Source organism: Polyodon spathula, chromosome 26 (assembly GCF_017654505.1).
Source record: "Polyodon spathula isolate WHYD16114869_AA chromosome 26, ASM1765450v1, whole genome shotgun sequence".
In the NCBI taxonomy this organism is placed as follows: domain Eukaryota; kingdom Metazoa; phylum Chordata; class Actinopteri; order Acipenseriformes; family Polyodontidae; genus Polyodon; species Polyodon spathula.
Window position 1 is genome coordinate 12,290,865 of NC_054559.1, and position 13,426 is coordinate 12,304,290.

The following is a 13,426-nucleotide window of genomic DNA, read 5'->3' on the forward strand; positions in this document are numbered from 1 at the left end:
CTTTTCCAAGATTGGCTGAATTACTTGTTAAATGCATCAATGTGGATTTAAATATTGTTTGTATTATATACAGAGCTTTATATTTGTAATAATAATTTAATTAAATGTACAAGTGAGCATGACTAGGCTACAGATCCGTGGATACAAAAGTATTTATGGTGTTAGTCAATGATTTTAAAATAAATTTAAAAAAGAATGTTTATAGAGAACACTTAGTGTTGTTTTCCAATAACCTACAAGTATTTGGTTTTTATGTTTGGTATCACTGCAGCAAGCACGATTTATTTTCATAAATGCTCGATATATATATATATATATATATATATATATATATATATATATATATATATATATATATATATTATGGTTAAAGAGCAGCTACTTTATAACGGTGAAAATAGACCGGGTGCACGACATTCCAGTGGTTATTAGTCTATTCCTAGCCAAAACTACATTTCCCAGAATTATCTCGTACGAGGGCTGACGTAAATGTAGCGTCATTATTACAGTGTTCCTCCGGATTTGTAGTTTTTATGTCAATAGTTTTCATAATCTCAGTTTTTAATCACCAGCCTAAACACTACAACTCCCATAACGCAACGGGAAGAAGTTACTCCCCTCTGGTTGGGCAGAGTCATCAGCACACACGAGGGCTCGCGTTGAGTCGGATTTCTCTCTCTCCTTTTCCGGTGTCGCCGTGAGAAACCGGCTGTATATTCTGAAGAAAAAAAAAAAGATTTACTGATAAAGAGAGAAAACTTCAAAAAATACTTTAAGAGGGGAATAACCCAACGCCTTCGAGGTATAAAAATACCTAGTAGTTTGAAGGAACAGTCCGGTAAAATAAAGACGTAAATCCACGATGGACCCGAGAGACACTGCCCCAGATTCATGGGAACAGGAGGATGATGTGGAGGCCCCGACCGACGCGCAACTTCAGGCCGCCTTCAACCGGCTCAACGTGAACGCCAAGCCGTTTGTCCCCAACGTCCACGCCGCCGAGTTCGTGCCGACCTTCGTGAATGAGCTCTGTGAAAACACAGACAGCGGTGGTAAGTCAGCAAGCCTTACCCAGTTACACGATAAAATACCTGACGCAGAAGAGTATACAGTTATAAGAGCCACCACACGCGTTTATAGAAAACCCCAGTTTATAACAAAGTAAATAACTTTGAAATAAGTCATAACGGGCGGCAATGAATCACATCAGTTATCATTATCAATAATAGTAAGAAAACCACTGTGCGTACACACCTGAGTGTTTTACTTACAGAATGTTATATTTGTGTGTGTGTGTGTATATATATATATATGTATGTATATATATATATATATATATATATATATATATATATATATATATATGTGTGTGTGTGTGTTTTAATTACGACTAACCTTAGCCTCTTTGGAGAACCCGTCCCTGATGTGTATTATTATATATTAACACGAGTGGTGACTCTCTGAAAGGCATATGACAGGACTCCAGTGTTGATACCTGGGCCTAGGTTGCACATAAACAAAGACAAATACAGGTCAAGAAATAGTGTATGTTAACTTAACCTCTTAAGGTACACAAGGAATTTAGCGGTTGTTCATTAGAGTGACTCGGGTTTCACGAGGAAACTGACAGTGTGAATGACCAGTCAGTACATTTTTGTTTTTTTTATTTTTTTTTCTGTTAAGTGCACCTCATTGCAAACATAAAAAAACATTTTTAAATAGTTATCATTTATATTTGTCGGACACGTGCCCAGTGTACCCAGTGTTCTTTAACCACTGGACCACACAGGAACCGGTCCCTTCATTGTCATGAAATTGCAGGCAAATGCAGACTGTCCTGTTTTTGTTTCCCTTAATATCTAGTATGGCTCATCAAGTTCTGTTTTCATTTTGGTGAAACTTAATGGCACACACACTCCTTAATTCTTGAAATTCTCAGAATTTCTCTTGTGGATAGACATGCTAAAAAGAGCTTTATCTTGAATGCATGGATTTGATCAAGTTGACATTATGTAGATCACACAAGAGAATAATTCAGCTGTCACTTGGCTTGTTTTTAGACATTGATTTTTACTAAAGAACAATTGGCATGTTACATTTGAATAGCCTAATGGTACCCCTTGAGGGAAAATGGTAATGTGTAACTGGGACATGTACAGACATTCAGAATCGTACAAGGAAGTGAAAGTGGAGATAAAGGATTTGTGCTGGGTCGCTGGTTTGGAGTCTGCACACTTGCTTCAGGCCATTAGTCTGGTGCAGATGTTGGGATTTTTTTTTTATTTGGGTTAAAGTTTAAAGATGTCTATGTTTTTAAGTTTAATCCATGAATATATACTGCTTATCTGCCAAAACATCACTGTAATAAATGTTCACAGGTAGTCTTGGTTTGTCTGCCTGTATGCATCCCCATTACCAGGAGAGTCTAGAGATGAGTTTGTATTATCTTTATCAAAGGGGAAAGGTCCACAGTTTTCTGTTTTGCATTAATAAACAAAATACGTTGTTCCTTCAAGTGTAATTTTCAAAATTTGAAAATTTACTTTAAAATAAATTCATCACACAAGACAAGTGGCCTAGACTGTCATTGATGGTCAATACCAGAAAGTGTTAAATAAAACAGAATTGTGATTTTGCTTTTTCATTCAGATGCACCTGCTACTGAATCCCCATCTCTAGAAGAGCCAGTATCGTGTGGAGGTGAGTCCAAAATGAGACCTCCATGTGTAGATAGTTGAAATTGCAGTGTAGTTTGTGCAGACAATGTAGTGGGGAGAAGGGCGTGTGTCGACTTGGGATTCATCTTCTTTCAGTGGGTGGGATTCCAGTTAGTATCCCCTTTCCCCTCGTCTTATCTGACCGTTTACACTCGCAAGCCAAAGATGGTGGAGCATGTTTAAGTACTGGGAATCAATGCTTCTTGTAAATGGACAGATTAGAAATAGTTACCCCAAACATTTTTCCCCAAAACTACAAAAAGGAAGAAGTTTATTCATGTATGTTAGTAGATTCCTTTCTGTAAATACTGTTGGTTGTAGTATACATGAGTGTTCTCTTTTCCTATAGGTTCTGATGCAGTCATCAGCATGGAAGTTTCAGACGCTGCTGGTATGTATGTGCAGCTTGTGTGCTTACTGAGTTGTTAGTGTTGCATTGTAGCCAGCTCTTCTATAAATGTGGAGGGTTTTGGGTGGCATTAACTTTAAATCAAATGGCTGTTATATTTAGGTAGACATTATTGAGGTAAGAGGTTGTGGTAGAGGATAAAACTATGAATAATGCTGTTTATAACTAGAAAGTGGAGCCTGGTTGTTAAATTGGGAGACTATTCCACACACCTTGAAGTTTAGGTTCATAAAGCCTCCGGTAGACACTAACAATTCAAAATGACATGAAGTGCTGTCAAAACACAAGTCGTGTGACAACTGTAATAAATGAAGTTGTGGAGGCAGCCAAATCTATTGTAAAATGTTCGTGCCCACTGGCCTGTTACACCATTGGGAGATTTATGTTTTGAACAGCAAGCACGCATTCAGGCATTGCTTCAGTTACAGCATACAATAGCACAATATACTACCAAAACTAGAAATGCGATGTGTGATCAGAATGGAATAATTCATCCTATAATTCATATTCATTACTAGGGGGAACAATTGAATCAGTTCCTGCTAAGGATTTAATTTGTCAAGAAATTGGCAGAATGCAATGGATACAACCAGGGAAACACTAAAGGAACTTTGTCAATCACTTTCCCTTTCTGCTTCACTGGCTGCAGTGGGGGGGGATTGACAGAGACAGACTTGCTAGTCATTGAACTTGCATTCAGGTACCTGAATTTTGTAGTGATCCAGTACTCCGATGTTTTAATTTTCACCCCGACAAACAGGAAATTAAATCCGCCTTTACATGGCTAAGGAAGTCATTTTCTGAAAAGGAAATAGTGTTAAAGCTCTGTTGGAGCATGTTGGTATGTTCAGTATTATTGCATAGATAGTTTTGTTGGCCAATATGTATGACATCCAATAATTTGAGATCAGTCCTGTGTAGAGTAGTCCTGTTCTTTCAGCCTTTTTAGTATTGTAAAGAAAATGCTTGTACACTATTTCAGAATATTGCAGTTCATTACAGTAAATATTCCCACTAAATGCTTTGGTTGTTTAGATGTGCATGTGGCCACTGTTTAGAAAAGCTGTTTGTAAATTGCAGCCACTTAGCAAATAGAGAGCATTTTGTCCATGATCAGTGAAGTGCCTAATTAATAAGGCAAAAGATAAAACAGAGTAATTGTTTTCTGTATTTGTGCTTCTCATTAGTGGACAAATAGGTATGGAAAATGTCTGCTAAAACTGGTCAAGATGGATGTTGTAAATGTAGCTTTTTTTAACATACAATCAAAGGCACAGTGTATAATTCTGGAGTTATTGCGGATCAAGTTTGGTGGTATTGTTTAGTTGCTTGATTTCTTTATCTCTTGCTAACAGCACCAGTGGAGAATGGAGAGGCAGAAATGACAGCAGAAGAGTCGTGGGAACAGAAAGAGGAGCCAAATGAAGCAGAGCCAGGAGGCGGCCCTTCGGGGGATGGAGTACCATCCGATGAAGGTTCACAGGAAATGATGGAGGATGAAGAGGAGTTACCAACACCCAAAGTGGCCGTCGTACCTCCAGACGCCCCTAAAAAAGAACATGTGAATGTGGTGTTTATCGGGCATGTGGGTAAGTCAAAGGAAATTATGAGCAGCAGGCTTAGCACATCCAGCTTGTGGTGTTGTTTTACTTGATGTGTTCTGTAATGCTTGTGAAAACAAAATTGAGTTGTTCTAAACCAAAAGCTCTGATTGTTAAAACCAGCAGGTTTAAGAAGCAGCTCATGTGTTTTCAGTGTGCCTATTGTATTTATTTATATTTGCAATGCTTTAGTGTTTATCGTAATGGTTGGCTATTTTGGCATGTGGGTACATCTGTTTTATGATTCATCTTTATAAGTAAACACAGGAAGTACACCGTGGATTCAATATTTTCCTGTAACTGATTCTTGTTTTAAATTTTACACATTTTAGATGCTGGAAAATCTACGATTGGAGGACAGATTATGTAAGTACTGCTTTAAAAAAAAAAAAAAATCTGTAACAATAACCTTTTGTGATTTGACTTTGCAATATCAGTAACTGCAGTCAAGGCGTTCTCTTAATGCATGTTATATCTTTTTCCAGGTACCTTACAGGGATGGTAGATAAAAGGACCCTGGAGAAATATGAAAGAGAAGCAAAAGAAAAGAACAGAGAAACTTGGTCAGTTGAGAAACATTTTTAAGGATTTCTCTACAAAAATAAATCCTTACTAACTTACCTATTTCACATCAGTATTAAGTCATTCTTGTGTTATCTCCAAATCCAATGAATGTCCTGGAGACATTTATAAAAGCTGTCCCTCCCCTAAGGCTATATAAACGTTAGACACCACAGCCATACTTCATTGCCACCATGTGACAGCGTGCATGGTGCAAATGTGTGACACTGCTCTTTGCCTTGCCCCTTTGCAGGTACCTGTCCTGGGCATTGGATACAAACCAGGAAGAGAGAGACAAGGGGAAGACGGTGGAGGTGGGACGCGCCTACTTTGAAACGGAAAAGAAGCACTTTACAATTCTGGATGCTCCAGGCCACAAAAGTTTTGTCCCAAACATGATTGGTGGCGCATCACAGGCTGACCTGGCTGTTTTGGTGAGTACTAGTTCACGAAAATCTTATATACCCCGTATTAAGTTCTGTGTACTGTATTTCTGTATTGGCTGGTTCTTGGTTACTAGTAGCGACTTCTCTGTATGCAATCTGCTGGCTATTGGATGCCTACTTTCAGTTCTCTGTGAATTTACCTCTACTATCTGTATTAATGCTTTTTAACCCCTTATGCCAATAGCATCTCCTCGTAGGGGACAGATTATTTCAGGCTTTAGCTATTAACAAGCTGTTTCGCAAAGCAGAACAAACATCCTGTGAATCTTGTTTTATAACGGGGGGAAAAAATGCACCAAGTAACATAGTCTAGTTTTTTTTTTTTTTTTCCCCAAAATCATATTATAAAGCATTCAGTGTTTATTTGGAGGCAAGTTTAGTTAATATCTGTTTAGAATGGCTAGCATCCCAGTAGTATTTATGAGCTCTTCATCTGAGCACCGATGCATCTTTCTTTAACCGGGGTTCGTACAGGGCTTGGAAACCTTAAAAGCCTCACATGGTAATATGCAAGGCCTTGAAAAGCCTTACAGTTGATTTTTGGTTTTTTGGGGGTTTTTTTTTTGGATTGGCACTGGAAGAGCCTTGAAAATTGTAGAACTGTTGTTCTAGAGTGTTTTAGTTGCGTCTTGCTATGAAAAGTATTCTCTGTATCTGTAGTCTAGAGAAGAGGTGCATGCAGTGTCTCTCCGTGGATTCAGTCAGATTTTCTTTTTGCATGTGAACCTGCTGCTTTACAAAACTGCTGGAAGTATGGTAGTATGTATGTATTTATTTAAATGTTTTCTCTTGCATTGGATTAATAAATCAACAGCTCTTCCCCTGTTGTATAAGGTTCTAAGTGACTTTCTTTCATAAAATGAAATGCAATGTTTTAATCATCTATTTGTACAGTTTTTATTTTAATAGATTTGTTTTACTGAATGCATTGTTTTAATAACCTATTTTAACCTTTAAGCTTTTGTACCGTCTAATTATATTTAGCAAGGTTTGACTGAGTTAGCTCATAGTATATGCGTTGACATGAGTTCATGCATTGGTTATTTAGTTTGGCTCTGGGTTACTTTAACACCGAAACACTGTAAATAAAGTATTTACAATTTATTTTGTACAGCACAAGTTTACTGTTCAGCTCTTATGCAGAATATAACATTACGTACCAGCAGAACTTCCCTCCCGAGCTGGTATTAGTATATTGAAACTTTAGGTACTGTACCCTATCAGACCTTATAGGGACCAATTTTATAAATCAATTGGATACTTGTAAATGTCAGACTTTCAATCACTGTGCTGTGTGTGTAAGAAGACATAAAAAAAGACGCACGTCTGTTTCCGTAACATTTCTGTAGGTTTATTTCTGTCTTTTTAATATCTGTATGCTCAAAATCCCAGCTACCTTTTCTCTGCATTTGAGTCTACTCCATTTTTGGGGATTTTAAAGAAAGGCATTATTTTTTATTTATCTACATGATGCATCAGATGCACATAAATGTGCAGCACTGCGATTTGAATACTATACTCGTGTCAATTTCTTGAGCTTACCTGTGTAGAAACGCAAGCCTCTTTACTGTGGTACCCGGTTGAATATATAAAGATATATCCTCTGTACTACCAGCCATATTTAAGTGTTAAACACACAAAATAGCAATGTCCGGTTGAACTTCTGTGTAACATTTACGTACGAAAGCTTATTGTTTAATACTACAACATCTATAGTTAATGTATATTTTGTACTGCAGTTTAACGTTTTTGGTGTTTGTAGGCCACCGTACTTAAGGCACTGCATTCTCATCAACGGCCAGGACGGAATTGCTTTTTTTGGTTGAGGGGAGTCAGTAGCCTATGGCTTGGAAAAAATGGCAATCTAAACAATAAATATTAATGAATAAAATACATTGTGAATGGTATTGGAGAGCAAAGAAGCCAGCAAGCAAACGAACGTTTGATTTTAATAGTGGAGAATATTTAATATGTAAGTTGTATTGGGTCTGAAATGACTAAAAATGCATTGAATACAACAAATAAAAAATGTATATCAGCTCAGTTTTACTGTTGACACAATATACTTTAACCTTTTTGAGAGAGTTCTTACCTTTTTATATTGCATTGATTTGGGTGGGATGTTTTAATTGGCTTAACCAGAACACACAAACTTCTAATTTGGCAAGTACTGTATTTGGTGTCCATTTATGTGCTATACACAATTTCTTTATGTATTTGCGATTAGTATGGTGGGCCCGAAAAAAGCCTGGAAATGTACACTTGCATAAGGTGTATGAACCCTGCTTTAACTGAATTTATTGTATTGTTTTCCCATGCAGGTAATCTCTGCCAGGAAAGGAGAGTTCGAGACAGGTTTTGAAAAGGGTGGCCAGACGCGAGAACATGCTATGTTGGCAAAGACAGCAGGAGTAAAACATCTGATAGTCCTTGTCAACAAAATGGATGACCCCACAGTGAACTGGAGCCTGGAGAGGTGGGAACATGTCTAGTTCAGCCAGATATATAGATGTAAAAATATAACGCCTGTCTCACCTGAGGTGTAATCATGAGTTACCAGCAGCAGCTCTCTTCTCCCACAGGTATGAAGAATGTAAAGAGAAACTAGTGCCATTTTTGAAGAAGGTTGGGTTTAACCCCAAAAAAGACATCCATTTCATGCCCTGCTCTGGCCTGACAGGGGCCAACCTGAAGGAGCCTGCAGAGTTCTGCACCTGGTATTCGTAAGTAGTGTCAAGTAACATACAAAACCATTAGTTTTGTTTATTTATTATTTACTGAATGCTTGTTAACTTCCCAGAGTTTACCTTTTTTAACCTTGCAAATCTCAGCTAAGCAGATCGAAAAGACCTTGGATGTGTGTCTAACTTTAAGAAAAGCCTAATCTGTGCTAATACTCAGTTTTTCTTGATTTACTTTGCAGAGGGTTACCATTCATTCCACATCTGGACAATCTGCCAAACTTAAACAGATCAAGCGATGGACCAGTCAGACTACCAATAGTAGACAAATACAAGGTAAGCTTAGGAGTTGTCTTGGTTACTTTATTGTGTAAGCTTGTGCCACCCCATTCCAAAAAAATGTATATACTGTTCATTGCAGCTATATGACTAATGGAAATATGGTTGGTATCTGCTTCCATTCTATAGGTATGTCAGTTGTTGCTGGGTATGGTTAAGTGATCGGTAACCAATGTGACTTTCCTGGTAGAAGTGCAGCAACAGGTTCGCGTCTTCTCTGGTGGTCCTGTAGTGAGCATCGCTCTGGCTCTGTCAGGGAGTGTTTCTCCTCATCGCACTACACCGAACCCTGTTGGCTAGTCGCCAAGTGAGTTCAAGGGCGGACACCTGCAGGGCTGGCCTTTGTTGTCCTCCAGAGGTTGGTAGCTCGCTGACATCCGCCCTTGAGTTCCTGGGCCATGTGGGGAAAGCAACCAAATTGGGAGAAAATTGGGGGAGGATAAAGTTGGACACGCACAAAAGAAAAATCTGTTTAAATGATACAGCAAAAAACTGTCCTGCATAAACCCTGTTTCAGACGATAAAGTAATGTGCAATGAATGGATTTGAGTTTTGTGACATAACATATCTTAGCAACTTGACAAATTTAAATTCTCAAGTTAATTGACAAGGACACATTTTGTTCTCTAGTGCGTCGTTGTGTGTCTTTGTTCCTCAAGCATGTCTGCTCATTGGCTTATGTCTGTATGTGTGTTTGAATACAGGCACAGTTTAACCTGGCTTGAACCAGTTGGAAGATAATTATGCTTCCTGGCATCCAGTTCTCTTGTGTGGGTGTGTGTCTGGCACGAGTGTAAAGTTCCAGACCTGATTTTTAAATCAGTGGAAATTCCTCCCTTATCTTCTGGCCTGCATTATTTGAACGTGGTGATGGTATGAGCGTGCTAGATTTGGGATTGATATAGTAGTTTTATTCCTTTTAATGAGATTAACTTCAAGTTAATTGGAGCCTGGTTAGATCTTTAACACTAGAACCGCCATGTGGGTCATTGTGACCCATTTTGCGCTTAATGTTAATTGCTCTTCTGTTGTATATCGTATGTGTGTATCAGTTTTCCTAAATTTGTGAATTAAATGTCCTGATGGCGTTTAGTAGCCAGAATCACAAAAATGATAAAGTTCTACCTAGAACCGCCACCTGGGTCAATGTGACCCATGCATTACAAAACATGTGTTTTTTTTGTTTGTTTTTTTTAATATAACATAAGATATTCTATTTTTGTAAATGCGACAAACAAGACACGTCCCCTCCTCGTAGCGCACGTGTTTTTTTTTTTTTTTTTAAGCCTTTGTTTGTAGACTGACTACAAAGAGATTGGTATGATAGTAGATTTGTCAAGGTGCCAACTCAGTGAAAGCCTAGTTGCTTATTTTTCAATGTACCTGGGAGACGACAATCCTTCGTTTTGTTCCTGGGAATATTCAAGAGGGAGGGAATAATCAGAAGGAAATATTTAAAGTGGTCATTTTGATTGGAATGTGGCAAGCCGAAATGAGATAGGATAACAACTTGTGCCTAATATGAAACATATTTTATATATATTTTTAAATTTAGAAAAAAAAAAACATTTCAGTTTTGCAGGTATGTATGTACCAGTTTACATGTGTTTACACAGTAGTGTTCAATGGAACTGCGTCTGTGTTTATAGCACAGCTCCTGGATGCAGGCACATTTAGCTGGCAGACATGTACGCTCCTTCATAGAGTACAATGGAGCCGTCAAAACAGAAGCAGTGTTATAGTTTATTTTTATGTAGTATTAGAAACAATGATTTCGGTTTTACAGTTGTGTGTACATATACCTGTACATGTTTCTTTTGAACTGTATTTTTTTTTTCACTGTACTCGTGCTGTATATGTGTTCATTATAATAAAAAAAAGCATTTTATGTTTAAATTTTACATTTACATACTGTTTCTATGATGGAAATGTTAGATATGATGTTCATGAATACAACTTTTCAGTTGTATCTGATAGTATGTCTTTCATTTTCATAATGAAGCAGTTTAAAAATGTGTGGGTCACAGTGACCCGCGTGGCGCTTCTAGGTAGTTGAAAATCCAGTGGTTGCAGTGTTACAGAAGCTTGAAGTAAATCTGTTGACACAAAGGGGTTTGGGTTTTTTATTTTTTTTAGTATATAAACTGGTTTTATCTAGGAGGGGACAGTATTAAGAATAATGCAGAAAATCAACTTTTTGCTATACTTTAATACTGACCCCTTGCATGACCTAAAAGCATGGTGCCAGTGTTTACGCTCTATTTGTAGAACCGTTTTCATATAAGTCACTTAATAACAAGTTGGGTATTTAGAATATTGGAATGTTTGGGGTTAAATACTCATGTTAAATTTTAAATAATAAATAAAACTGACTTTGTTATGCAGGTTTCAAATTGTCATTGGTATATGTTTTGCTTAGTTTATTGAGCTTGACAACCTTTGATTTGCATGCCATTCCTAATCATTATAATTTCAGGGCTGCCATCTCTCCATGTAGACTATGAAATTTACCCAATTTGATTTCCTTAACAGGATATGGGCACTGTGGTCCTGGGCAAGTTAGAGTCTGGGTCCATCAGTAAAGCACAACAGCTTGTCATGATGCCAAACAAGGTAAGTTCTTCTGGATGGATCACTAAGAATTTATTTATGATTTTATTTTTTTTTTTTTTTTTTTTTTTTTTTTAATTGCAAGAGTGAAGATCTGTTGATAGAGTATGCCCATTACAAAAAAAGTCCAAAATTGCGGGGCATCCTTGGACAAAAAAAAAAAATGGTTTTATCAAAAAAACAATTTTATCAGTGGGGGATAAGGCTGGGACAGTTTTACTTCAAGAGAAGATACAGTCTGCTAGTACTTTCAAAGTACAATTGTATTTACAGCACACAGTGGAAGTCCTGAGTTTGCTCTCGGATGATGTAGAGACAGATGATGCCAGCCCAGGGGAAAACCTGAAGCTGAGACTGAAAGGAATTGAAGAAGAGGAGATTCTGCCAGGGTTCATTCTGTGTAATGCAGAGAACCTTTGTCACTCCGGACGCACCTTTGACGCCCAGGTGAGCAGGCAGGACTCTAAGAGACTTCTGGGTGGGATGAACACTTTACCACTCAATATTGAGATCTACTTCTTGCATATGCTTCAAAACAAAATTGTCGCGTTATCTGAGCCCTCGCTGTGTAACTTGATGATTTAATCACAAAAAAAAAGTTGTCAGTGTTTCCTGGAACTCTCATCCAAAGCCGGTGTTGCTAGTGGTCCGCTCCTGAGGTATACCGCATTGTATCAGACTATTGATAGTAATGAGGCTGTCAGTTAATGTTTGTATCCTTCTTGCAGATTGTCATCATTGAGCACAAATCCATCATCTGCCCAGGTTACAATGCAGTACTGCACATCCATACATGCATTGAAGAAGTTCAAATTTCAGTAAGTACAGGCAGCAGATTTTATTTTGCTCTTGTCTATGAAATTATGGATCTTTTCTGTTCAGGTTCCTACATTTATAAATATATACTTGTATGTATTTGGGTGGGTTTGAATATGCAAAGTAATTGTTCATTAATCTCTGTCTAGGCCTTAATCTGCCTGGTAGACAAAAAAACAGGCGAGAAGAGCAAGACGCGACCCCGATTTGTGAAACAAGACCAAGTGTGTATCGCTCGCTTAAGGACTGCGGGAACCATCTGCCTTGAGACCTTCAAAGATTTCCCCCAGATGGGGCGCTTTACCTTACGGGATGAAGGTGAGAGTTCTTCCAATCAATACTTTACGTGATCACATTTTTGATAAATGTATAACCAGTTATCTTGCATACCCTAGTATGGAGATGGGCCAACCTTGGAAATCGACGTGCACGTTTATTAGTATAATTCCAAAGTTTTTGATCAACTATTTAGCTTAATCTTCTTTTTTTTGTAATTGTATTTGTTGTATTTGTTTGTTAAATTAGGTAAGACCATCGCCATCGGCAAGGTGTTGAAGCTGGTAGCAGAGAAAGACTAAAGTCACCCAGACACCCAGTAAATTGTGAGGAAAGTGGACTCAGCAACAGCCTGCTTCTCACCACCTTCTTTTAATCCTGTCTCAAAGATTAAGAAATCAGTTTTAAAAAAACTAAATACAGAAATACAGATACTAAAGTCCACATTTGTCGGCTTTCTCATATTGAGAGCTCAGCTATGCCATTGTTAGTTCCCCTTATCCATTTTACTATGAAACAAACAAACAAAAAAGAGAGAATTCTTTTTGCTTCCTTTGGGAGAGAAAGTGGCAGCAGCCACATTTTAACAGATGTGAACAGGATTTCTTGGATTAAAATAAAAAAACAAAAAAAATCCCTAAATATATTGAAGCCAAAATAATGTTAATATCCTGGTTGTACATGTCTCCCTTTGCTTAGATCAAGAGATTGGTTTCTTGACAAAAGATCCGTACAGAGTGTGAAAGCGTGTGTTCACATGTTAAGGCAACTACAGTGACAATAAAATATTACATTTAAAAAAACAATTTTGAATTGTGACCTGTTTCTTTTATTTTGTACTGTGCTAGTTGCCTTTATTCGGTGGACTCCACCTAGTCATGAAGTCTATTTGTGAGAAAGCTGCAGGCTGCCCAAGACTTCCTAGTCCTGATGCCTGTTGTGATTGTATCTTCAGATGGAAATCCATTGT

The 13,426-nt window shown here is 37.7% G+C and overlaps 1 protein-coding gene across 1 annotated transcript; it reads left to right on the forward strand.

Moving 5' to 3' along the window:
* The first annotated feature begins 659 nt into the window (after window positions 1–659).
* On the forward strand, window positions 660–13,262 carry gspt1 (G1 to S phase transition 1). The gene is made up of 15 exons (XM_041229847.1): window positions 660–1,052; window positions 2,650–2,700; window positions 3,067–3,108; window positions 4,482–4,715; window positions 5,060–5,093; window positions 5,213–5,290; window positions 5,542–5,722; window positions 8,056–8,210; window positions 8,317–8,457; window positions 8,658–8,751; window positions 11,287–11,367; window positions 11,638–11,811; window positions 12,093–12,182; window positions 12,330–12,498; window positions 12,706–13,262. The coding sequence occupies exons 1-15, from the start codon at window positions 863–865 to the stop codon at window positions 12,756–12,758; spliced, it is 1,767 nt and encodes a 588-aa protein (XP_041085781.1). The 5' UTR covers window positions 660–862; the 3' UTR covers window positions 12,759–13,262.
* The last annotated feature ends 164 nt before the right edge of the window (window positions 13,263–13,426 follow it).